The 26,742-nt window shown below is 41.0% G+C and overlaps 1 protein-coding gene across 7 annotated transcripts in view; it reads left to right on the plus strand.

Annotated features, from left to right (window-relative positions):
• The first annotated feature begins 11,837 nt into the window (after positions 1-11,837).
• The window catches only part of MIOS (meiosis regulator for oocyte development), a 35,072-nt gene continuing 20,167 nt past the window's right edge, over positions 11,838-26,742 (plus strand). Inside the window, exons 1-6 of one of the 7 annotated variants that reach the window (XM_065938937.1) lie at positions 12,032-12,520; positions 12,650-12,709; positions 13,012-13,103; positions 17,688-19,029; positions 19,346-19,444; positions 25,583-25,837. In XM_065938937.1, the coding sequence (XP_065795009.1) occupies positions 17,736-19,029; positions 19,346-19,444; positions 25,583-25,837 (1,648 nt within the window). In that variant the 5' untranslated portion in view covers positions 12,032-12,520; positions 12,650-12,709; positions 13,012-13,103; positions 17,688-17,735. The other 6 variants (XM_065938939.1, XM_065938935.1, XM_065938942.1 and 3 more) reach the window with 6 other exon arrangements.

A 26,742-nucleotide genomic window follows, 5' to 3' on the forward strand; every position in this document is an offset into this window, starting at 1 on the left:
TTGGCCACCTGATGCAAAGAACCTACTCATTAGAAAAGACCCCAATGCTGGGAAAGATTGAGGACAGGAAGAGAAGGGGGCGACAGAGGATGAGTTGATTGGATGGCATCATTGACCCAATGGACATAAGTTTGAGCAAGCTCTGAGAGATGATGAAGGCCAGGGAAGCCTGGTATGCTACAGTCGTGAAGAGTCAGACACGACTGAGTGACTGAATAAAACAATTTTAAAATAATACATGCCTTATTTTTACAGATAATTCATGAAATATATTAACTTAATAAATTAGATTTCTCCAGATTCGTAAACATTATTGTAAACTGAATCCCTTTTTTGCAAATTTACATCAGTAGATTCTTTTAAATGATTTTAAGAGAAGACAAAATATACTAAACATTGCAACTATTACAAAACTGATACAAAACTTACAAAAGGGCTAAAACTTAGGAAGAAAATTTGTTTCCTCATTGTTTCTGTCCTGATTCTAATTCTGATTCTCTTCATGCTTCTGATTTCTTTCCTCTTCCATTTCTTCCTGGGATTACAATTATACTCAGCTAAGAAAGCCAGGCTTAGCTTTGCAAATATGCTACTGATAGTCCAAATTTTGAACTTGAAAATTAAGTCCATTATCCATTTGAAGATTTTTATAGTCATACATTGTACATTACATCAGAAACAGTCCAAATTATTGACTCAGGCCAACCAGATATGCCTTGATTTTTCAGTGATCTGGTCTTTTCCTCAGAATGACACTGGTCCTGAACTCATTATCTTCAGAATTAGATATGTGTCTAACTTTCAGTGTTGGTTCTGGACATCTTTTTCTCATTTTACTACCAAGAGAAACCTACTTTTACAACTTCTTTGGACTTCATTGTACTTGCTGCTGCTGCTGCTGCTAAGTCATGTCAGTCGTGTCCGACTCTGTGCGACCCCACAGACGGCAGCCCACCAGGCTCCCCATCCCTGAGATTCTTCAGGCAAGAGTACTGGAGTGGGTTGCCGTTTCCTTCTCCAAGGCATGAAAGGGAAAAGTGAAAGTGAAGTCGCTCAGTCGTGTCCGACTCTTTGCGACCCCATGGACTGCAGCCCACCAGGCTCCACTGCCCACGGGGATTCTCCAGGCAAGAGTACTGGAGTGGGGTGCCATTGCCTTCTCCGTCATTGTACTTAGGTAATTTTAAAATTAATTTGATCCGTTGAAAATACAAATTTTCTTTTTCATCCACCATGAAGACTTACAACATTGACATCTTAACTCCAGGCTGAGGAGTTTGGATCTTGGTCTGTAGGAAACACGAGGCAATGAAGAGTTCTAATAAGAGAAACACTTGAGATGCCCTTCAGAAAGACTAGTGGTTCAGAGTAAAAGGGTAGGAACAGGGGAGCCAGAAACCAGTTTGGAGACTATTGTTTGGGTGAGCAGTAATTAAGACCTAAATAAACTAGGACTGTAGCTATGGGAGCACAAAAATTAACAGAATTTGAACACCTGATCTGTTTCAAAAGCATAAATGAGATTTACTCAAATCCTGCCAAATGAGCAGAAGAAACCAGGCAGAGAGGTGGCCTGGGATTAGATTGTAATGTTGATAGCTGCCACATTAGCACTTCAGTGCTCATCAGAAGCGTAGAAGGCAATGGCACCCCACTCTAGTACTCTTGCCTGGAGAATCCCAGGGACAGGGGAACCTGGTAGGCTGTGGTCCATGGGGTCTTGAAGAGTTGGACATGACTGAGCAACTTCACTTTCACTTTTCACTTTGATGCATTGGAGAAGGAAATGGCGATCCACTCCAGTGTTCTTGCCTGGAGAATCCCAGGGACGGGGGAGCCTGGTGGGCTGCCGTCTATGGGGTCGCTCAGAGTCGGACACGACTGACGTGACTTAGCAGCAGCAGCAGCAGCTCATCAGAAGGGGTGGGCCCCGTTTCTTAGTCAACTGGGACTGCTGTAACAAATTACCATTGACTGGGTGGCTTCTAAACAACAGAAATTTATTTCTCACAGTTGTGGAGGCTGAAAGTCTGAGAGGAGGTGTCAGCACAGTCGGGCTCCGGTAGGGTCCTCCTCTGGGTTTCAATGCCAGCTTCTCCTCGTGTCCTCACACGGCAGGAAAAGGGGGAGAGGGCTCTCTGGGGTCCCTTTTATAGGAGCACTACTCCCACTCTTGAGGGCTCCACCCTCATGACGTTATTACCTCAGGAAGGCCCACCTCCTAATATCATCACATTGGGGGTTAGAATTTCAATATATCAATTTGTTGTTGTCATTTAGCCACTAAGTCATGTCCAACTCTGCAACCCCATGAACTGTAGCTCCTCTGACTATGGGATTTCCCAGGCAAGAATACTGGAGTCTGCTGCCATTGCCTTCCTCAGGGGACCTTCCCTACCGAGGGATCGAACCCACATCTCCTGCATTGGCAGGCAGAGCCTTTCCCACTGAGCCACCAGGGAAGCCCATGTCAGTTTGGGAGGGAGTACAGAATTCAGTCCATAAGACCAGGATGCCCACAAATGAAAGAGACCCTGTGAAGAGGCAACTAGCAAAGGAGGAAACGTTAGGATCACCAGTGTGGCAGTTATCACCCTAAAACTACCCCAATTGATAAAGTGCTCTGCGTGCTGCTAGAACTTTATCATTTCTGAGTTAACTCTGTGAGTATCGGATAATGAAGTGTCCTTCTGTCATTACTGAATTTAGCATCCTAATCCTTCCAACAATGCTCTTTAGAATAATATTCATTGAGTTTTTTCTCATTAAAAATGTTTTACACTTTTTTATTTCAGAAAACAGAAAAATATAGTAAAGAGAATATTGATCACCTTTAAACCTACCACCCAGGGAAATCTACTGTTAAAATGTTGGCACAATTCCCTCTAGCCTTTAAAATATAAGGTTAGGGTCACCATGTTTATTCCATATGGTACTGTTTTATTCCTATAACAGTAAACCATGAGTGTATCCTCTATCTTTGCATATTTTTTCCCCCTAAAACAGAGGTTAGTAAACTAATCCAGGCTGCAACCTGTTTCTGTAAATAAAATTTCCTGGAACACAGCCCTTTGTTTCCGAAATGCTTGGGGCTGCTTCTGTACCACAACTGCAGAACTGAGGCATTGTGATGGAGGCAGTACAGTCCACCTAGCTGAAAACATTTACTCTCTGCTCCTTCACCAAAAATGTTGCCAACCTCTGTTCTAAAAGACACTTTTAATGACACATAGGATGAGATCAGAGGCTGTTTTATTTGATGGTGAATGGACCAGTAATTGGGGTTCCCAGGTGGTGCTAGTGGTGAAGAACCTGCCTGCCTATGCAGGAGACGTTAGAGACTTGGAGACGTTAGAGGCCCAGGGTTAGATCCCTGGGTCAGGAAGATCCCCTGGAAAAGGAAATGGCAACTTCCTCCAGTGTTCTCATGCAGAGAATCACATGGACAGAGGAGCCTGGTGGGCTGTGGTCCATAGGGTCGTAAAGAGTCGGACACAAACGAAGCTGCTAAGCACACACACATGGACCAGAGGTTAGAAGCACAGTGGTAGAGCTAGATTGTCTGGGTTCATATCCTAGCCCCACCACTTAAGAGATATTAGGCAATTTATTGAACTTCTCTGTGCCTCAGTTTTCCCACCTGTTTAGTTCATTTCAGTCACTCAGCCATGTCTGACTGTGACCCCATGAACCGCAGCACGCCAAGCCTCCCTGTCCATCACCAACTCCCGGAGTTTACCCAAACCCATGTCCATTGAGTCGATGATGCCATCCAACCATCTCATCCTCTGTTGTCCCCTTCTCTTCCTGCCCTCAATCTTTCCCAGCATCAGGGTCTTTCCAAATGAGTCAGCTCTTTGCATCACATGACAAAAGTATTGGAGTTTCAGCTTCAACATCAGTCCTTCCAATGAACACCCGGGACTGATCTCCTTCAGGATGGACTGGTTGGATCTCCTTGCAGTCCAAGGGACTCTCAAGAGTCTTCTCCAACACCACAGTTCAAAACCATCAATTCTTCAGCCCTCAGCTTTCTTTATAGTCCAACTCTTACATCCATACATGACCACTGGAAAAACCATAGCCTTGACTAAACGGACCTTTGTTGACAAAGTAATGTCTCTGCTTTTTAATATGCTGTCTAGGTTGGTCATACCTTTCCTTCCAAGGAGTAAGCGTCTTTTTATTTCATGGCTGCAATCACTATCTTCAGTGATATTGGAGTACCCAAAAATAAAGTCAGCCACTGTTTCCACTGTTTCACCATCTATTTGCCATGAAGTGACGGGACTTGAGGCCATGATCTTAGTTTTCTGAATGTTGAGTTTTAAGCCAACTTTTTCATTCTCCTCTTTCACTTTCATCAAGAGGCTCTTTACTTCGTCTTCACTTTCTGCCATAAAGATGGTGTCATCTGCATATTTGAGTTTATTGATATTTCTCCTGGCAATCTTGATTCCAGCTTGTGCTTCCTCCAGCCCAGCGTTTCTCATGATGTACTCTGCATATAAGTTAAATAAGCAGGGTGACAATATACAGCCTTGATGTACTCCTTTTCCTATTTGGAACCTGTTGTTCCATGTCCAATTCTAACTGTTGCTTCCTGACCTGCATACAGGTTCCTCAAGAGGCAGGTCAGGTGGTCTGCTATTCCCATCTCCTTCAGAATTTCCCACAGTTTATTGTGATCCACACAGTCGAAGGCTTTGGCATAGTCAATAAAGCAGAAATAGATGTTTTTCTGGAACTCTTTCGCTTTTTCGATGATCCAGTGGATGTTGGCAATTTGGTCTCTGGTTCTTCTGCCTTTTCTAAAACCAGCTTGAACATCTGGAAGTTCTCGGTTCACATATTGCTGAAGCCTGGCTTGGAGAATTTTGAGCATTACTTTGCTAGCGTGTGAGATGAGTGCAATTGTGCTGTAACCTGGGTTAATTTTCCGTCTCATCCTCATAAGATTGTGGTGAATTCTCTGATGCACCACCCAGAAGTCCACCTTCAGTAGTGAATGACTTGCTCCTTCAGCTACTGGGGGTGTTGCCAGAAACTGGACTTCTTTGAGAAACTGTCAGACTTCTTTGAGGACTGCCTTGCCAAGAAAACTGCCTCATTCAAAGTCATGCTAAAAGGTCTGGATCCCTTCTCTGAACTGGAAACACGTACGAAGGGCCAATTCAATTCCAAAGTTTCCCAGATTGGCTGAGGCCTTCATTGGTATTAAATCACAGCTCAGCTTCTCCCTCTGCCCAACCCTGCATTTTCTTCCTCTCTTTCACAAGTGTTTATCTCAATAATACTCCCTAGTAAGCATCCCACATCCTAATCTCCATCTTGGAATATGGTTGCCACAGCACCCAATCTGAGACAGTGTTAAATGAGCCTGTGTTGTGAAGTTTCTGGTACATATGTGCGCTCAGTCGTTCAGTCATATCTGACTCTTTGCAACCCAGTGGACTGTATCCTGCCAGGCTCCTCTGTCCATGGGGTTTTCCAGGACAGAATATTTTAGTGGGTTGTCATTTCCTACTCCAGGGAATCTTCTCGACCCAGGGATTGGAACCTGCATCTCTTGTGTCTCCTGCATTGGCAAGTGGATTCTTTACCACTGTGCCACCTGGGAAGCCCTTCTGACACATAGTATATGCTATGTAATTGTTTGTTACCAAACACATAAATCTACTGGGAGACAATAAAATGGAAATACAAGCTCAAGAAGAAAAAGTAGAATATAAAATTTCCTACAATTAAAGAATAGTTTATTTACTAAATTTTTACATGAATGATAGAAACTTTCACTAAGGTATTTAACTTTCACTGGATACATTTAAAGTTTGATATAACCATTTTATTTACAACATAAACTTTAAAAATGTATTAAAAATCATACCCTTGACAACTTTGTAAATGTATTATGACAATATCAGATGTAATCCCCCCAAAAATAGTAAGTGCATAGTTTTACAAAATTAATTTAGGAGTGTGCTAGAATACTTCTTAAAGACCACTATTTTAAGATGTCTCAGATTTTCATATCTTCAACCTTTGTAAAAAAGATTACCTAAGCCATATCCCATGTTCAGAGGGCCTTAATTTTCACTTGGTGCCTAAAGAGTAAATACTGCTCCCGGGTATAGACTGATTTTGTGTATGTGGAAATAAGGAGAGTTGGGATTGTTCAGTCACAGTCTCCACAGAATATTCCAATAGTTGCTGAACTGCTGCCAAGGGCAGTGGTAAAGTAGAAGGAAATTAGCAATCTTCAACTGCTCTCCTTTATTGGTTTAAAATCACAACCAAAAATTCTATGCTGGATTACCACAACATAAATAAAAGAGCTTAAAAGAAGAGCATGCTGTTAGGGCTACAGAAGTTTAAATAAACAAAACAAACACTAAGACCAGCAACTCTGGCATCCATTGTAAAAATGAATGTTTGATGAAGGCAGCTAGTGTAACCGCAGACCAGTCTGTTAAATTCCCTGATACAGTTTCATCTTCCAACAAATACAGTGCATTCTTGCACTCTGTAAGTATTTTTGAATGCATATTATGTACTCAGGCACTTTAGGAAATCCAAAGTTCTATACTAAAAGTTCGCTTGAGTGCATGCTAAGACACTTCACTTGTGTCTGATTCTTTGGGACCCTATGGACTGTAGCCCACAGGCTCCTCTGTCCATGGGATTCACCAGGCAAGAATACTGGAGTGGGTTGCCATGCCCTCCTCCAAAAAATGTTCCTGACCCAGGGATGGAACCAACGTCTCTTTTGTCTCCTGCATTGGCAGGTGGGTTTTTTACCTCTAGCGCCATCTACCTATGAGAAAAATACCATCTGCCATTTTCTAGACAGCAGGAAGGGAGAAGAGGAAATGGATGGCAGGCAGCTTCTAAGAGACATTCTTCAGTTTTGCTCACAAGAAACACAGTTTAGTAGAGGAGAATCAATTTCAAGCATAATGAGAAAAGGATCACATTCGTATAGGGACTTTAGGGAACAAGGAACTGGCAGCAATATGAGAAGAACGCACTTTCACAAAAGCATGGATGGAAAAAAGAAGGAGAGAAAAAGATATTAGCAGGAGGGGAACATGGATCAGAGAAAGATACTAGTTTAGGAGTTATTCAACAGATTTTTACTGAGCACATACTATTTCTTTTTGCCATTTTCCAGGGAGGGAAAAAAAATAGGAAGTAGACAGTGAGAAGCTTCTCTTTTGAGGGACATGATCCAGTTCTACTCACATCTTACTGATCAGTTTTGTTTTTGCTTTTTTTAACTTTTTATTTTATATTGGAGTAGAGTTGATTAACAGTGTCGTGCTGATTTAAGGTATACAGCAAAGTGATTCAGTTATACATATGCATGTAATCGGGCTTTCCTTGTGGCTCAGCTGGTAAAGAATCTGCCTGCAATGTGGGTGTGGGAGCCCTGGGTTTGATCCCTGGGTTGGGAAGATTCCCTGGAGAAGGGAAAGGATATGCACTCCAGTATTCTGGCCTGGAGAATTCCATGCACTGTATAGTCCATGGGGTGACAGAGTTGGACACAACTGAGTGACTTTCACTCACATGCATATAATCTGATTTAGGTCATACCTGAATGGTCTAGTGGTTTTCCCTATTTTCTTTAATTTAAGCCTGAATTTGGCAATAAGGAGTTCATAATCTGAGCCACAGTCTTGTTTTTGCTGATTGTATAGAGCGACTCCATTTTTGGCTGCAAAGAATATAATCACTCTGATTTCAGTATTGACCATCTAGTGATGTCCATGTGTATAGTCTTCTCTTGTGTTGTTGGAAGAGAGTGTTTGCTATGACCAGTGTGTTCTTTTGGCAAAACTCTATTAGCCTTTGACCTGCTTCATTCTGTACTCCAAGGCCAAATTTTTCTGTTATTCCCGGTATTTATTGACTTTCTGCTTTTGCATTCCAGTCCCCTATAATGAAAAGGATATCTTTCTGGGGTGTTAGTTCTAGAAGGTTTTATAGGTCTTCATAGGAGCTACACAAAGAAAATCTTCATGACCCAGATAACCACGATGGTGTGATCACTCATCTAGAGCCAGACATGTGAAGTCAAGTGGGTCTTAGAAAGCATCACTACGAACAAAGGTAGTAGAGATGATGGAAGTCCAGTTGAGCTATTTCAAATTCTAAAAGATGATGCTGTGAAAGTGCTACACTCAATATGCCAGCAAATTTGGAAAACTCAGCAGTGGCCACAGGACTGGAAAAGGTCAGTTTTCATTCCAATCCCAAAGAAAGGCAATCCCAAAGAATGCTCAAACTACCGCACAACTGCACTCATCTCACACGCTAGTAAAGTAATACTCAAAATTCTCTAAGCCAGGCTTCAACAATACGTGAGCTGTAAACTTCCAGATGTTCAAGCTGGATTTAGAAAAGGTGGAGGAACCAGAGATCAAATTGCCAACACTGGATCATCAAAAAAGCAAGAGAGTTCCAAAAAACATCTACTTCTGCTTTATTGACTATGCCAAAGCCTTTGACTGTGTGGATCACAACAAATTGTGGAAAATTCTTAAAGAGATGGGAATACCAGACCACCTGTCCTGCCACTTGAGAAATCTGTTTGCAGGTCAGGAAGCAACAGTTAGAATTGGACATGGAACAACAGACCTGTTCCAAATTGGGAAAAGAGTACGTCAAGGCTGTATATTGTTACCCTGCCTATTTAACTTATATGCAGAGTACATCATGAGAAACGCTGGACTGGATGAAGCACAAGCTGGAATCAAGTTTGCTGGCAGAAATATCAATAACCTCAGATACACAGATGATACCACCCTTATGGCAGAAAGTGAAGAACTAAAGAGCCTCTTGATGAAAGTGAAAGATGAGAGTGAAAAAGTTGGCTTAAAACTCAACATTCAGAAAACTAAGATCATGGCATCTGGTCCCATCACTTCATGGCACATAGATGGGGAAACAGTGGAAACAATGAGAGACTTTATTTTGGGGGCCTCAAAAATCACTGCAGATGGTGACTGCAGCCGTGAAATTAAAAGACACCTGCTCCTTGAAAGAAAAGTTATGACCAACCTAGACAATGTTATTAAAAAGCAGAGACATTACTTTGCCAACAAAGATGTGCCTAGTCAAAGTTATGGTTTTTTTCAGTAGTCATGAATGGATGTGAGAGTTGGACTATAAAGAAAGCTAAGGGCTGAAGAATTGATGCTTTTGAACTGTGGTGTTGGAGAAGACTCTTGAGAGTCCCTGGAACTGCAAGGAGATCTAACCAGTCAATCCTAAAGGAAACCAGTCCTAAATATTTGTTGGAAGGACTGATGCTGAAGCTGAAACTCCAATACTTTGGCCACCTGATGTGAAGAACTGACTCATTTGAGAAGACCCTGATGCTGGGAAAGATTGAGGATGGGAGGAGAAGGGGACAACAGAGGATGAGATGGTTGGATGGCATCACCAACTCAATGGACATGGGTTTGAGTAAACTCCAGGAGTTGGTGATGGACAGGGAAGCCTGGTGTCCTGCAGTCCATGGGGTCGCAAAGAGTCGGACACAACTGAGTGACTGAACTGGACTGAACTGATGCATGTAATATGTTCTTTTTCAAATTCTTTGTTCATTTATGTTGTTTCATAATATTGAGCAGCGTTCTTGATGCTATACAGTAGGTGTTAGTTGGCGGTAGTGGTGGTTGTTCAGTTGATAAGACATGTCTGACTCTTCTCCGTTTTAAATATAGCAGTGTGTACATGTCAATCCTAACCTCCCTCCCTAACTCTCCCTCTCCCCCCTCTCCCCTGGTAACACTAAGTTCATTCTCTAAGTCTGTGGGTCTTTTTTGATAAAGCCATGCCTAGCCGAAAGGGAAGCCAAGGAATGGTCATCCTGACTGGATCACCAAGTGCCTTGCTGACATGTGTGGGTGGCGGTTTAACAGAAGAAAACATGAGGATGTGGAACATGTATTCCAGAAGAGGATGACAGCAACAGGCAAGTAAAGAGCCATTTTTACAGAATTGTTGTTATTGTTGTTCAGTCGCTAAGTCATGTTCAACTCTTTGAGACCCCATGGACTGCAATATGTGAGGCTCCTCTGTCCTCCACTATCTCCCAGAGTTTGCTCATGTTCATGTCCATTGAGTTAGGAATGAGACGGTGAGTTATGGGATGGTGGGCATGAAAGCCTGAGTGGCCTGAATTCATGGGAAACAGGAGGATGTGGGATTAGAGAGAGTGAGTGTGGTCCTCTCCTTGGAGGAGAAGGAGTGACTCAACTGTACGTTGATGGTAAAGAGCCAGTAGAAATGAGAATGTTGAAGACTCATGGTGTAGGAGAAAATTGATGGTGTAAGGTCCCAGGAGTAAAGGCATATAGGGCCCCTCCTTTTCCTATATGTCAGCTATAAGGAGGTAAAAATGGGAGTGAATGAAGAGGTAGGGGAAGGCTGTGGGAATTCCTAACTAACCGTTTTAATTTCCTTTCTGAAGTAGGAAGCAAGGTCTCCTCCGGAGTGTGTGGGGAGATGTTCCCCTCAGCTTTGTGTGGTAGGAGTGAAGACGGAAGGAACTTGTATTGATGTTGAGGATTTGGGGCCAGGACCAACACCACTGAGAAGAATGGCAAGATAGTGTTGGAAGTGATGAATCCGGTGGTGTCTTGCCTCAGTGCTCAGCACTTTCTTTAGCCTCCACTTCTCCAATGGCAGGAGGGAAAGGAGCCTCAGACCTCCACAGGCAATACTTGCCGCAGACTCTTCCTCTTACCCAAATTATCTGCCTTGAAGATTATCAGGACTAAGCTCAGCATGCTGTTTATATGAATCACCACAACCCCAAATCATGCCCTTTAAACTAAGAACAGACAAGCAAAGATGGCGGGACATCTGAAGAAAGTCTCTGTGTCAGCTTTGTAACACCTATGCAGCATCATTCATTCAACTATGGGAGCCAGAAACCTAGAACCGTCTTTCTCCCTCACTCCCATAATCATCCCAACTTCTATATAGTCCTCAGGCCATACACTTCTCTCCATCCATGGTTATTATGGGTAACCATCATCTCTCATTTGGATACTTACCTATCCCTTCCCCTTCTCTCCCGTAAAAATTGACTACACCACTCTCCTGATTAAAAACGTTCAATGACTGTACTAATGCCTTTAGGGAAAAGTCCAGCCGGACCCACTAAGCTGGTTTCCCAACGCTAATATCATCTTAATCTATCCCCACTTCCGTTTCCCCACTGATACGTGCCCTCCTGACCCTGCACTTTCTCTTCCTCTGCTCTAGAAGGCTCTTCTCCTCCAACCCGTCTGCCCTGTTCCCTTTCCTAGCATCTCTTCGTCCTTCCTCTCTCAGCCCAGCAGTCCTCAAGGAAACATTTCTGACACACACAAACACACGTCTTTATTGCTCAGTCCAGTGTCCCCAGCATTACAGCAAGTACACAGTTAGGCACTCGGGACGTCTTTGTGGAGTGAGTGAGTGAATTGTGAACCAAGTATCCTGGATTTTCTGCTACGTCGATAGCCCGCAAATAAATTTTTAACGGAAACTTAGACTGATTAAATAAGCTAAAACTTCTAAAGCCCTTGAAATCTGAAACAACTCGGTGAAGCGGTCTGGGCCCAAGCGCCCGGGATCCAGCCCACGCGCGCAGGGGGCGGGGCCTGCGGAGGTGGGCCGCCGCGCTCAGGGGGCGGAGCCTACGGAGGTGGACCAGAGCGCCTAGGCAGCAGGCGGGGCCTGCGGGTCGCCGGGAGCTCCGGGACCTCCGGAGTTGTGACCACGCCCCGGGGCGGGGCGACTCCCGGGATCGCCGGGGGCGGGGCTTGCAGTGGGGAACTCCCCTTCCGAGGCCGAGGCGCGTCCGCGCGTCCACGAGGCTTGGTGGTCGGGAAGTGGACCCAGGCCGGGTAGCCAGGTTATTGCCCGCGCCGGCGCAGCCGCCATCTTGCCCGTGTGTGGACTCCCCCAGCGGGAGGGGCGGTGACTAGGCCGGAAGCGGCAGTACGACGGCCGCGCTGCCTCCCAGGTCGGTGAGTGCGGCCCGGGCTCCGTTCTCGGCTCCGTGAGGCTCGAGTCGAGGGCTCGGGGGCGCTGGGACGGCCTCCAGGCGCTCGGGAAAGCCCAGTTGAAAAGCCCGAGCGAGTGCAGACCCGGGGGGGCGTCCTCCGAGCCCAGACGTGGGGAGTCGCGTTCCGCGCTGCAGGGTAACCGCGGCGGGCCCGGCCTCGGAGCTGCGAGCGGCCGGGGGCGCGCGGGTTTCTCTACCCGGAGCTGTGTCCGCGCTGCAGCCTCCTCGGCGCCGGGTTTGGGTGGAACCGCTTCCTCGCCGTGGACGAGAGGCTCAGCCAGTGTCTGGAGCGTGGGAGCCGCCCGCAGATTCCTGCGTTACCCGGCGCTGCTACCAGCTGTGCTCCCCTTGTACCGTATTGAATACTTCTTCAAGGGCCTGTCACCCGGGTGGCGCTGTTCGCTGCCTGTACGGAGTCGTGAAAATTCCGTGAGAGGATAAAGCTTCTCACAGGTGCCACGAGCCTTCCTAAATCACTTAGAAAGTGACTGCCTTTGCAGTCTTTTTTATAGCTATATTTTAAGGGGAATTTGGAGTTATACAGAACATCTTGAAGATGGTGATTGTAGAAATTTCTTGCAGCTGCTGCTGTTATTACGTGTCGTGCTGAGACAAGTAGAAAAGAAAACAAGATGTAACAAGGTGATTGGATACTACACTTAATATTATATAGCGCTTCAATGTCCACTAGCCACACAGGGTTGAGATCTGCTGAAAGTGTAGAATACACCTTGGATTCCCAAGACTTGGTACCAGAAGAAAAATATGTGTCTCATTAATAAATGTTACACGGATTGCATGGTGAAAGGATAATATTTTTGATATGTCGGGTTAAATTATTGTTAAATTAGATTTGATTGATTTCTTTTTATTTTTCAATGTGACTATTAGGAAAGTTTGTTATATGGCTAACACTGTGTTTCCGTTGGACCATGCTATTACAGATGAACATCTGGTGAGGAACACAGAATCATCAACATGGCTTTCCTTTGCTCAGAAATCATTGCTGGGAAGTGAGCCCTTGTTGCACCTGAAGGTGAGGATCTAAATATAAGCTGTAATTATGGCAAATTCCACCCCTTTGCCCCCAGTTGTTGGTGTCTCCAGCATTTGAAAGCATTAATTTCCAGGGCTGTTGAAGGGAATCGTAGTGATACTGACATGTTTTCACTGCAAAGAACTCGTTTAATTTGATTGTCACTATGTGAGATGGAGATAGGAGATGCTCTATCTCTATTTTATAGTCTTGGTGTTTTAAGGTAGTTTTTAGGGTCAAGCTAGTAAGGGGCTGAAGATGTTCTGCTCTTCACCATATTCCTGGTGGTCTTTGTTCAGGAGCCAGGATCTGTCTATATTGTATGTTGGATGGAAAAGAAAAACAGTTGACTCTTCAACAGCAGGAGTTATACATGGGTTTCTTCCAGTGGTAAATACCACAGTGCCACAGGGTCCACAGTTGGTTTAATTTGAGGTTGTGGAACCACAGATATAGAGAAACGACACGTACAGAGGACCAGCTATAAGTTATATGTGGACCTTGCTGCAGGGTTAGTTACCTAACCGCCTAGTTGTTCAAGGGTCAGGTGTATGTTTTTTAAGAGGGTATAGATGTACCTGTGTATTCAGGGCCGGTTTCACGGTGTGTGACCCGTGCAAACATTGTCAGGGCCCATCTTTAAAAGGCCTGGCGCTTGCTATGGTGCTCTTCTGTCATGGTCTTGAAATTCTTAGTATGTTTTGGATAAGTGGGGGAGGGGGCTCTGCACATGCTGTAGTGATCCTTTCTCTGTGCTCTAATCTAGGATGGAGTAGGGAGGTGTTGGGGAAGAATCAGAACATCTGGTCCTCTCTGTACTCCTGTGTGAATTAAGCAGGGTTTGCTAGACTCAACTCTCAAATTCTGTATGAATTCTGATTCTGTGTGAATTACTGTCGTCAGATTTGTAGATGGTAATATAAATATATACATAATACGAGAAGAATTATGGATGATTCTTAATTGTGAGTCATGTAAATTAAATATTTTTTAAAATTATAGTAACACTTTCTGTTTGTTTTTTTTTTTTTAATTGAATTTTGCCATGTGGCACTGCATTTTCTTACCATAGGTCATTTGTGTAAGGAGTACAGTTATGGGATGGAAGCCTATATGATACGTGTGCTTGCTTTAGTATTTGTCTTTTAGCGAGATAGGAAGATGAGCCAGATCTTGGGATACCTCCACTTGAGAGGTTTCTTCTGTTTCCAAGGGCGTGAGTATGAATGAAGCCTCATTTGGCAGTATCTGTTCCTCCTTTGTGTTTTCTTAGCTACTTCCTGTTACACAAGGTGCCTTTTCTTCTTCTTAAATTTTTAAATTGTCTTTAAGATTGGGCATAACTTCAGCACAAGAATACAGGCTTTATTATACTAGTGTGTTAGTTAGCTTGTGCGTGTGTGTGTGTGTGTGCACGCACACTAAGTCCCTTCAGTTGTGTCTGACTCTGCGACCCTCTGAACTGTGACCCGGCAGACTCCTCTGTCCATGGGATTCTCCAGGCAGGACCACTGGAGTGGGTTGCCACACCCTCCTCCAGGGGATCTTCCCCACCCAGAGATCAAACCCGTGTCTCTTATGTCTCCTGCATTGGCAGTCAAGTTCTTTGTCACTAGTGCCACCCACAACTGGGGGAAAAAAAAATGCCATAGACTGGTTGACTTAAATTATATAAATTTGTTTCTTACAGTTCTGGATGCTGTAAGTCTGCGATCTGGGTGCCAGAATGGTCTGATTCTGGTGAAACCTATACTCCAGACAGCTGCCTTTGTACTCACATGGGGAGAGAGCTTTGGTATCTCTTCATCTTCTTTTAAGGACACCAGTTCTTTCAGATCAGGGTTTTACCTCATCACTTTGTTTAGCCTTAAGCTTAATAACCTTAAAGACTCTGTCTCCAAGACAGTCATGTGGAGTAATTGGGGCTTCAGCATAAAGATTTTGGGAGGACACAGTTCAGTCCACAGCAGCCAAGATGGATATCTGGTTGCTAAAATATCTGTCCCTGTTTACTGCTGTGTTCCCAGCATTTAGAACTGTGTCTGGTATATAGAAGCCCAGTAAATATTTACAGAATAAATGAAAGCCAGTGTATTAGAGCGGTCTTCTCAGGGCTGCTCACTGTGGGCCCTTACCCAACAGACGAACCAGTTGTGACAGTGACCTCTTAGTTTTTGGCTGGAGCCAACACCTACTAGAAAGGGCAGGGGTGCATGCGTGGGGAGATTGGTACAACTTGGAGAAATCAGTGTGAGAAGTGTCAGAGGAAGCATTTAACAAATGCATTTACTTAACAAGTAATTACTAAGTCTCTATTACGTGCCTCATACTGTGCTGGATACTGGAGGTTCATATGGAGAGCAGAAGATAGTTTCTGTACTCTCAGGCAGTTTATAATCTAGTAGGAGAGATGGAGAGGGTGATTTAAAAGGGAGGAATGTGATTCGATGAGAGTATATATCTAAGTAACCTGCTTTAGATTCGGGAGGGGATAGAGGGTGGTTGATTTAAGACTGAGCAGGTTTTGACTTGGCCAGGAAGGGAGGGGAGACTGCTGGAGGCAGAAGAAACGTTTGCAGAGGTGTGGCAGTGGGGGTGGAGGGTCACGTCCTAGGAACTGAGAAGAGGGATAGTATAGCTCGAGCACAGTTAGCAGGGAGGGGAAGGGGGTGCATTGAGGCTGGAGCAGTATAGGGTTTTATAGGTTATATTGAAGAGCTGGAAGTCTGTACAAAGAGCAGTTGGAAACCATGAGAGGGTTTTAAGCAGGAGTTGGATAACCTGGATAAGTTTGTGTTTTATTAAGATCACTTTGATGTTACATAATGATGAATTTCGTAAAGGCCAGAGTAGGAAGATGAATAAAAGAATTGCTGAGACAGCACCACAGGCCAGACATGTTGTCTGTTATTTTTTTATGGAGCCAGTATGCAGAGCCCTGAGACTCGGCAGCCTGGGTGGAGGAAAGAAGACAGTGAATAATTCAGTTGAGTTAGCGTCGGGGGAGGCAAGCCCGGAGTGGCAGGGAAATGAAGAAGTTGAGGGTGCTAGTAAGAATATAATTAAAGTGACTGATCTTGGGCATCAGACCTATTAAGGAAGGAAATAAGGCAGTGTTAGAATTCTTAAAGGCTTTTCCCAGTCATCTAAATTTTGTGAGTCTGTTGAAATGCTAGACTGCTAATTCCTGGCTAAAACTTGCAAGATCAAAAAGTTAAGTATGTTTGAGCTGAATTTATTTAGAATATCTTTATTAGGAGTCTTTGCCAGGCTCTGCGTTTGGTACAGGACATAAATGAATGAACCTGACTTTGCGTCTTAAGAACTGACAGCATGGGTGTACAGATACCGGTTGCCATGAAGATTATGAGTATCTTTGTTCATTTTTTAATCCGTATTTACCTATAGCCAGACTCAGTGAAAAACAAAAGTTTACGTTTTTGTAAGCAGCTTGTATTTTTAAACTAACCATTTTTAGCATAACTATTTCTAGTGTCTATGTGCTTAAACTTCTACTAGAATAGTTAACCTTTTCAAAAATCCTGTTTCAATACCTATCAAAGGTTATAGAATTGAAAATTGAAAAAGCCTCTATTGCTCATTCAGTTTCCCAGTGTGCAGTGTATCTTACTGGTCATAAGCAGGATGATTTTAGGTAACCCAGTTGATTTTTAATAGTTATATATTTATTCAATGTATGTTAGAAAAATATGTTTGACATGTCATACTCATGATTCATGGACCTTGTGATGAAAGCAAAATTGATTTTCAGATTTTAAGAATGAGTCAGTTTAAGGAAAAACATTAAAAAGGGCACAGGTGGTAGGTGAATAACTGAAGTTTGGGAAATACTAGTCTTAACCTAATCCTTAAGCTGTATAGATGAGAAAACAAAAGGACCCCCAAACACAAAAGACCTTTTTTGAGCCTTTACTGTACTAGCTGTATGGTATATGTCAGAGCTAGGACTGAAACTCAGTATATTCCTGCTTCTTACCATTGAAATTTGAGGAGACTCATGGCTTTTACTTCAAGTCTGCATTGTCCACTATGGTGGCCTCATGTGGCTATTTATATAAAAATTAATTTAAGTAAAATTTAAAATTTGCACTACCACATTTTCTAGTGCTCAGTAGCCAGTGTGGCTAATAGTTACCATATTGGACAGTTCAGAGAGAGAACATTTCTGTCATTGCAGAAGGTTCTGTTGGATAGTGCAACTTTATTACCTAGGTACGTGATTACTTAGGTACAGTAACCCTTTAAAGTTTTATCCCCTTCAAAGGGATGATACTTATTAATTTACTCACCACCTGAAGTTATTTCAACCCTGATTGAAGGTACTAAATTGAAGGTACTATTAATAGTGCAATTAAGATAATTGATCATGGGAAATAAAACCAGAATGAAGTTCTCAGATTCCTACCAGCTCAACTTACTGGAAGAAGTCCTTCTTTTCCTCTTTTTATTAATAAATGCTGTCTTGAATTCAATACAAATTTCTAATAGAAAATTTCCTGACTTTCTAAATCTGGCTTAGAATTATATTTCGTTAACATTTTAAAACTTTTTATTTTTGAGCAGATTTTCAGTGAATGGACCTAACTGGACTCTCTGAGATCATCAATAAACATGAGCGGCACCAAACCTGATATACTGTGGGCACCACACCAGGTTGATAGATTTGTTGTATGTGACTCTGAACTTAGTCTTTATCATGTGGAATCTACTGTGAATTCAGAACTCAAAGCTGGATCTCTACGTTTATCTGAAGACTCTGCAGCTACATTGCTATCAATAAATTCAGAAACCCCGTACATGAAATGTGTTGCCTGGTATCTCAGTTATGATCCTGAATGTCTCCTAGCAGTTGGACAAGCAAATGGTCGAGTCGTACTGACAAGTCTTGGTCAAGATCATAACTCAAAGTTCAGAGATTTGATAGGAAAAGAATTTGTTCCAAAACACGCACGACAATGCAATACCCTTGCATGGAATCCGCTGGATAGTAACTGGCTTGCTGCTGGTCTAGATAAACATAGAGCTGACTTTTCAGTGCTGATTTGGGATATCTGCAGCAAATACACCCCTGATATAGTTCCCATGGAGAAAGTAAGACTCTCAGTAGGTGAAACTGAAACATCATTATTAGTAACAAAACCACTTTACGAATTAGGACAGAACGATGCTTGTCTCTCTCTCTGTTGGCTTCCACGAGACCAGAAACTTCTGCTTGCTGGTATGCATCGTAACCTGGCCATTTTTGATCTTCGGAATACAAGTCAAAAGATGTTTGTGAATACGAAAGCTGTTCAGGGCGTTACAGTAGACCCATACTTCCATGATCGTGTTGCTTCCTTCTATGAAGGTCAGGTCGCAATATGGGATCTTAGGAAATTTGAGAAGCCAGTTTTGACTTTGACTGAGCAACCAAAGCCCTTAACAAAAGTAGCCTGGTGCCCAACTAGAACTGGTCTGCTTGCCACTTTAACGAGGGATAGTAACATTATTAGATTATATGATATGCAGCACACACCCACTCCCATTGGTGATGAAACTGAACCCACAATAATTGAAAGAAGTGTGCAACCTTGTGACAATTACATTGCTTCCTTTGCTTGGCATCCGACGAGTCAAAATCGAATGATAGTTGTAACTCCTAACCGGACAATGTCTGACTTCACTGTTTTTGAAAGGATCTCTCTTGCCTGGAGCCCAATTACATCTTTGATGTGGGCTTGTGGTCGTCATTTGTATGAATGTGCAGAAGAAGAAAATGATAATTCTTTAGAAAAGGATATAGCAACGAAGATGCGCCTTCGGGCTTTATCAAGGTATGGGCTTGATACAGAGCAGGTGTGGAGAAACCATATTTTAGCTGGAAATGAGGATCCCCAGCTCAAGTCACTCTGGTACACTCTGCACTATATCCTTTGTGTGGTGAGTTCTGTGAGATGAATCAGATAGAAATGTTCTTGAAGTTTGCCGAAAGGTCAGTCTGTAAATATCATGCTGAATGTTTTGTGTGCAAATACAAGTCATAATACTAAGATCACAAAGTGAAATTGTTTAAAACTGTTGAACTTGAGATACTGCCTTGCAGATTGAGTAGGAGGAAGAAAAGTAGATCTCTATAACGGTAGAACCAATGCCTTTTATAAATTGGCTCCAAATGAAAATAAATTTAGTTTTGAAATACTTTATTATGCTTCATCACTAGTATTTCCTATGCATTTAAATACTTATGAAGCAGTATACGGAAGATATGGATCAGAAATCTCCAGGCAACAAAGGATCATTGGTTTATGCAGGAATTAAATCAATTGTAAAATCATCTTTGGGTAAGAAAATTCTGTTTTTATTTTATGCAGTATGTGTTTAATTTTTGTTCTCTTTATTTTTTCCCCATATTTAGTTACTTCAGGATACTGTAATATCTGGCCATTTTTTTTATTGCATTGTTTCTGACTGGATATTTTAGTGAATTGAGTTAAATGCATAATTGTTTATATATGTAAAATTCTTTTTGGAGGGAGTCTTGGTTCTTTGAAGGGATAGTTGACTTTCTAAATCTAGTCATTAATTTATTCACTTTTTTTTGAAGACTTACTTTGAAAGATATTACATTAGAGGATTTATAGGCTCTCCTTGGTGGTTAGTTCAGATTTTATCACAGTATTTGCTCTTATAAAAAATAAATTTAAAAATTTCTAATTGAAAGAGACCCCTTTTTATTTTGCTGTCTAAACCCTCCCACTTGGCAAGGCCTGTATAACTATGACATGAAGTATGGACTTACCTGAAGTGCCTTACTATTTCAGTCCTTGATGATTGAATAAATGTATGAATTAATGTAGGATTGAAATTAATAGACTATTTAACAGTTTTTAAAAAAAATGGAAACATGACATGAAAGCCAGACTTAATGTTTGTTCCCTGACTTCTTTAAACAGTTGTTCCTATTGTCTTTATTGGAATTGAATTGTGAATTTTAGTTGTTTTCTCAGCCTAGCATTTGGTATCTAGCTTTAGATAGCTGTCAAATTTGGTCACAAGTCAAGCTGCTAGAAAAGTAGTTCTTATGATTTTAGTCAAAAAATAGGAGTAGAAGTAATAAATCCAACTTGGTTTTTTATAGAACTTTCATGAATACTGTACAAAAAATACAAAATAAAATGCTCTTTTTTAATGAGTAGTTTGAGCATTTCAACTAAATGGTTGTATTATTTTATTTTTTAAAGGACTTTTAAATTACTTTGGTTCACATTACTGAAGATTAAGTAGACTACTTATATCATCTATTTCATTTTGGTGTTCTCTCAGTAGATCCGACCCAAAAAAGTAACTTTTATTGTAAGCAATAAAGTGAAAGAGCTTAATTAGAGACTTCCATTTGTATTAATTTAAGTAAAGGTCAGTAATTCTGTGTTATCTTGATGAACAGTATTTATAGCTATATAGTAGGTCAGACCACATTGCATTCTCAGTATTGTGAGGTTTACTGTTTTTTGCTGTATTTTGATATATTTCAGGGAAAAGCCAGCCAAGTACCTGTAAAGCACGGGGAAATAATGGAATATCTTTATATGTTTTTGGTGCAGTAGAAACAAACTGAGTATCATGACTTAAAAGTAGGCTTTACCCAAACTGTTTGATTAAGACTACTGTTGGAAAGATTACCTAATTGCTGGACTTTTGGCTTTTTGCTTGGTTTGGATTGGTGTACATATTTTTGTTTCTGCAACCCCAAAGTAAAAAGAGAAATGACTGTCAAAGATGGCAGTCCTTAGGTTTCAATCTTTTCTTTTTTCCTAATTGTATCTTTAATAGTTCAGCACATAGTAAGTCAGCATGGTGAGCCATCCTGCCCACAGTAACCTAGTGCACAAGTTTATCGAGTGCACAGCTAAACTTTAACTTTGGTGACAAATAATAATAGTGAGTGCCTATTACGAATTAGATATCATGCTAGTTGCTTTCTCATGTTACTTGATTTAATTCTTTCAACTGTAATGTAAGAGAAGTTTATTCATTTGGCAAATGTTTATTACTTGCTCACTATATGCCAAGAATTCTAGAAACTAGAGACATAACTATCAATAAGATAGCTAAATCTCTTTCATCAGGGAGACTGAACGAGATATGATTCCTGCTCTTGGGAAGATTACAGTCTATAGTTGACCCTTGAACGAGGAGGTGGTTAGGTTTGCTGATCCCTCTCCCCCAGTCAAAAATTTGCATACTTATATTTCATTCTCAAAAACAAAGAAATTGCTAAGTGACTCACTCAAAGACCGGAAGCCAGAACAGTTTAGATAGAATTAGGACTCAAAGGCTAGTTCTTTTGATTCCACATATTGTGATCTTTAATCAAACACTAACTTTTCCCCACATTTAGAGATCTGTAAAATGAAAATACAGGTACTATATTTATTGAAAACTCTGTATAAGTGGACCCATGCAGTTCAAACTCATATTGTCCATATAGTTCAGAGTATGGACAAGTAAAGTTAGTTATAATACAAGGAAGAACAGACAGTTATGGATAGAATAATTCATAATCCGGTTGTAGGGACTAGTGGTGGTTTCTTGCAGGAGGTAAAGGCAAAGACGGGGTTCAGACAGGGAGCAGCTGCTTCTGTGAGCCCAGAGGAGAGGGAACAGAACACAGTAAGTGTTGCGGGGACAGAGCATGGGAGAGGACGTGAAGAGAGATTGGAGGCAGCGAGGCAGCCCAGGACTTGGAAGCCATGGTAAGGGGCTAGGGAATTTAAAGGGATGGTAAATTATATTTAAATATATTAATTATTTGTTATCATCCCTAACAAAGGGAACCCAAGAAAAGATTTTAGAGAGCAGTAACAAGATGAGATTTGTGTTTTAGAGCTGTCAGTCTGTGTGTGGAATGGATTGGAGAGGATTAAGATTGATAGCAGGGACCCCAGAAGCCATAATAATCAGGCAAGATATGATGGAATTCTTACTGAAGTTAGTGGCAGAAGAGCTAAAGAAATGTGGATAGATTAGAGAGTGGGACAAATTTAATTAATTGGATGAAGGAGTTGGAGGGGAAGGAAAAATGAAAGCATGCTAAGGCAACTGGGATAATACTAATAGCAGTTAATTAGATAGGAATAGCACAGGAAGAATGCATTTGAGAGCAAGAAAAGAGTTTATTGGGGGATAAATTTGAGATAGCCAGATAGTGATGTCCAATGGATAAATGTAGGTTGAAAAAAGGAGGTCATCCATCTTAATTAATTCTTCAAAGAAATTTGATTATATGAAGGAGGATAAGAAGATACACAGAGATAGCAGCATGCGAATTTGGGGTCATGGGGACCTTCTGTGTTTTGTTTTTAACATGGAATTGATTTAGGCATGTTTATTTGCTGATGAGAAGAAATGCATACAATGCAGTTGGAAGATGCAGAACAAAGAGCATGAAGAGCAAAATTCCTAGGAACGGGAACCAAAGCATAGGTGATAGGTTGGCTTTAGACAGGAGAGTGTACACCTGCTCCGTAGCAGGCAGAGGGAAAGGGGAAAGGCCTGTGCATGTGCAGTTGCATCCTATCCTTTGTGACCCCTTGGACTATAACTCACCAGGCTCCTTTGCCCATGGGATTTTCCATGAGACAATATTGAAGTGGGTTGCCATTTCCTACTCCAGGGGGTCTTCCCAACCCAAGGATCAAGCCCATGTCTCTTTTGTCTCCTGCATTGGCAGGTGGGTTCTTTCCCTTTGTGCCACCTGGGAAGCCCAGATGTTTATGCAGGTTGTTTAATGTTCAGTGATCAGAAGCTGATGGGTGTTCCTCCTGATGGCTCCTATTTTCTCAACATAGTAGGCTTGCTTGTTGAGAAGAGCAGGGAGGTTGTGGAGAGAACATAGGATAGAGGAGACAGTTGTCTTGAGAAATGGGAAGACTGTGCAGCAACGTTGTTTTACCTGAAGAAAGAATAAAGGATGGTGGAGCGAGGGAATTAAGGGTGCTGGCAAGACTGATTCATTTGTTGGTCCCTGGGATCTAAGCTGGAGAGGGAGGAAGATGACAGGACACTGGCAAGTAAATACGAGTGGTCAGAGGATGATTTCAAGGTTGGGATTGGGAGCTGAAAGGCTGTGAGGCTGTGGTTAGAAAGTGGCTCCTTTGGAGAAGGAGTCATGCGGAGTATGTCCATGATAAGAGTGGGTAACATCCTGGAGGTGTGGACCACTGGAGATAGGGAAGCAAAGAACCAGAGGCAAGAGTACAGGATGGATCAAGTGTAAAACTCAGTCAGCAGGAGAACGCATGCTCTGAGGGAAGGCCTTGTACAACTTCTGGAGCCAGGTAATAGTGTTGTCAGTAGGTATAATTCCTTCCTTTTAAGATGGCGGAAAATTACATAATGTTGGTCAACTTTCCATCCAACATTGATGAAAATATTTTTCATACTTGAAAGGCAAACTGATCTAGGAAGCATGCCTTTTAAGAGGAATTACTTTAAGGGACAGAATATCTGGGATTTAGATTTTTGAGAACAAAATGCTCTTATAAACACTGGATTATTATATAGATGTAAAAATGCAAAATTTTGTATCTGCAAATAGTATTTGATTGCCTGATGTAGTATTTGAAACAAAAATTTTAATGTTTTTTTAATGTTTAAGTGAACCTGTTTCACTTATTTCCCTCACAGCCATCATAAAATGATGATTTTATTATTTATATGTGGGCAATCTCAAATTTTGGGGATACAATCTTGTCACTTTACCAAGTGACGCTAGTGATAAAGAACCCGTCTGCCAGTACAGGAGACATAACAGTTACAGGTTCGATCCCTGAATTGAGAAGATCCCCTGGAGAAGGGCCTGGCAACGCGTTCCAGTATTCTTGGTGGAAGAATCCCCATGGACTGAGGAACCTGGCGGGTTACAGTCCATAAGGTCACAAAGAGTCAGACACCAGTGAAGCAACTTAATACACATGCAGTGTGTATGAATTGATTTTAATTAACCATATATTTAAAAATTCATGCATATTAAAATCACAATATGACTATGTACTTAAAAGCCACAATATCACATTGCTTACTTGATAACCTTAATTACTTATAGCATAGTTGTCAAGCAGTGGAAATGTCTCTGAGTAGCCAAAACAATGTGACACAGTATCCATGCACTTACAGAATACTTTTCTACCTCCTAGCAGTGAATTCTTTTGATTCATACATATTGGTCTCTATTCCATGATACGGTTTCTGGAAAATAAAAAAACTCTTAAGAAGCTAGATTATTATTAAATTGAGAGGAATTGTCTGAAAAATAAATTGGTTTTTGTTCACCTGTTTAAAGTTGTATTTTTTAATCAGTAGATAATATCATCAGCACTAAATCCAACATTTATACAGGAGATAGGAAAGTAAATACCTTATAGTACATCTGCAGCTTGTTCTACCTGAAATTAATGACTACATACTGTCTAAACAATTTAGTTATTCAGAAAAAAACTTCTTTAATTTTTAACATGTTTTATTAACCTTATTTAATTATTCAGAGTTTTCTCAATTCTTAAAACTTCACTTTTGCAAACTCTAAGTGACTTTGTCTTCAGCAGTTTCCCTCATGGTTGCAAGTAGAGCAGCACACTTCTTTTTGATGGACAGGTATTCTCTTAAAGAAAACCTTTTCTCAGAAGTCTCTTTCTAGCTCCTTGATCTGAATTGGCAAATTTCCAGTAGTGAGATTAAAGAATTTCAAGTGTAATTATTTAACTATTTTTAAAGTTTCCACAATTTTACAAATAACTCATCTTCAGAGTTTTTCATGAAACAATTCCTTACGAAAAGAGAATGAGAATATAAAGTCTCCTGGCTTAGTAAGGCAGGGAAAACCTTCAGACCATGCCTATTGTATTTTAGCTTAGTACTTAACCTTTCAAAGTACTTTGATGATTTTATCTCGCTTTTTCATATAGATGTATATATTCATAGAGCGACAGGAGGAGGAGGAGAGTATGAGCATTGCTTCTCAGGTACTGGGAATACCTTTCAAATAAAAGACAAGATGCCTGCCCTTTTGGAACTTATGTTCTAGTAGGAGAAGTGCTAAGGCTGAAAAATAAATAAAATATGAGAGCATATGTTAGTGTAAAGGAAGTGGAGGGACCAGTGGTCAATTAGATAATAACAGGTGGCACCCTATTTTAGATAAGGTGATCAGGGAGACTTCTCTGACACAGTGACTCAACGTGGCCCACAGAGCGTTGACTGTTACTCCTGTAGCTCTTTCTGGTAACTCAGGAAGCTGTTGTACTTAGCAATATATAAAGTATGTTTTGTTTGTGGCATGTTTTATGTTTATGCTGTCATAATATTGTGGCTGAGAAGTTGAATATTTAAAATCTAATGTTGAAATACCTCTGTAAAACTGACTTCTTTGCCAAATATGTTTAAAAAATAATTAAACATTATAAAGGTGTTTCTTCTTTTAGGCATGGTGGAAAGCAGCAGACATAATTGGAGTGGGCTGGATAAACAAAGTGATATTCAGAATTTAAATGAAGAGAGAATCCTAGCTTTACAGCTTTGTGGGTGGATAAAGAAAGGGACGGATGTGGATGTTGGTCCATTTTTGAACTCGCTTGTACAAGAAGGCGAGTGGGAGAGAGCAGCTGCTGTGGCATTATTCAACCTGGATATTCGGCGAGCCATCCAGATCCTGAATGAAGGGGCGTCTTCAGGAAAAGGTACAGGGTTATATACTAAGATACAGGCCATTCACTGAATCTCTGAGAGAAAAAAATGCTGATCATTTTTAAAACTCTAATCAATATTTTTGGTAAATTTTTTTTTAAAGAGAAATTAGTACAGAACTGTATCTATAAAAGTAAATGTTAGTCCAGTACTTTTGGTTATGTTTATGAAAAAGAAAATGTTTTAATTGTCTCTGTAATACTACAAAGAATACACAAATGTTATTGCAGTGTTTTTTTCTTTAAAGATGATAATTTGGCCAGAATGTTCATAGATAGAAACATAACATAACCATACAATGTTCACATATATTTTGACCAACCCAGTAGTTCACATACATTTAAAGATATTTTTTCTTGGAGACTAGAACTGCTTTAGTTTGCAAGCATTTTTATGGAAAACATTTAACTGTATTTTAGGTTATACTTTACTTTTTGTATGGTTTTTGATTGACTTTTAGGAAACTGAATGACACTTTTAGTGAGACTAATATAGGTTCTTATAAAAATCATACTTTGATCTGCAAAAGTGTTTCTGCTTGAGTCTGCTTATTTGAACATCTTATCCATTTAATATTTTTTTTTAAAAGAAGAAACAAAGGTAAGTGTGGTAAAATTTTCACTCTGACATTTTACAAGAGAAAACTCAGAGAAATGAATCTTAATCCAAGAATTCAGGTGTTTTTTTTTTTAATTGGGACTATTTCATTTCAATACACCAATTCTTAATACACCTTGCCAAATTATGTATGAGTATTCAGAATATTTGGTGGTCCATTTAAAAACTATTACAGTTCTGTTTTACTGTAGGAAAAATACTTGAAATTAGCTATAATATGTTAATTTTACATATAGTCTAAAAGTTGAAAAAGCTAATGTTTTGCCCAGATTGGCCTCTT

The sequence above is a fragment of the Muntiacus reevesi genome, chromosome 6 (assembly GCF_963930625.1).
Source record: "Muntiacus reevesi chromosome 6, mMunRee1.1, whole genome shotgun sequence".
Taxonomy (NCBI): domain Eukaryota; kingdom Metazoa; phylum Chordata; class Mammalia; order Artiodactyla; family Cervidae; genus Muntiacus; species Muntiacus reevesi.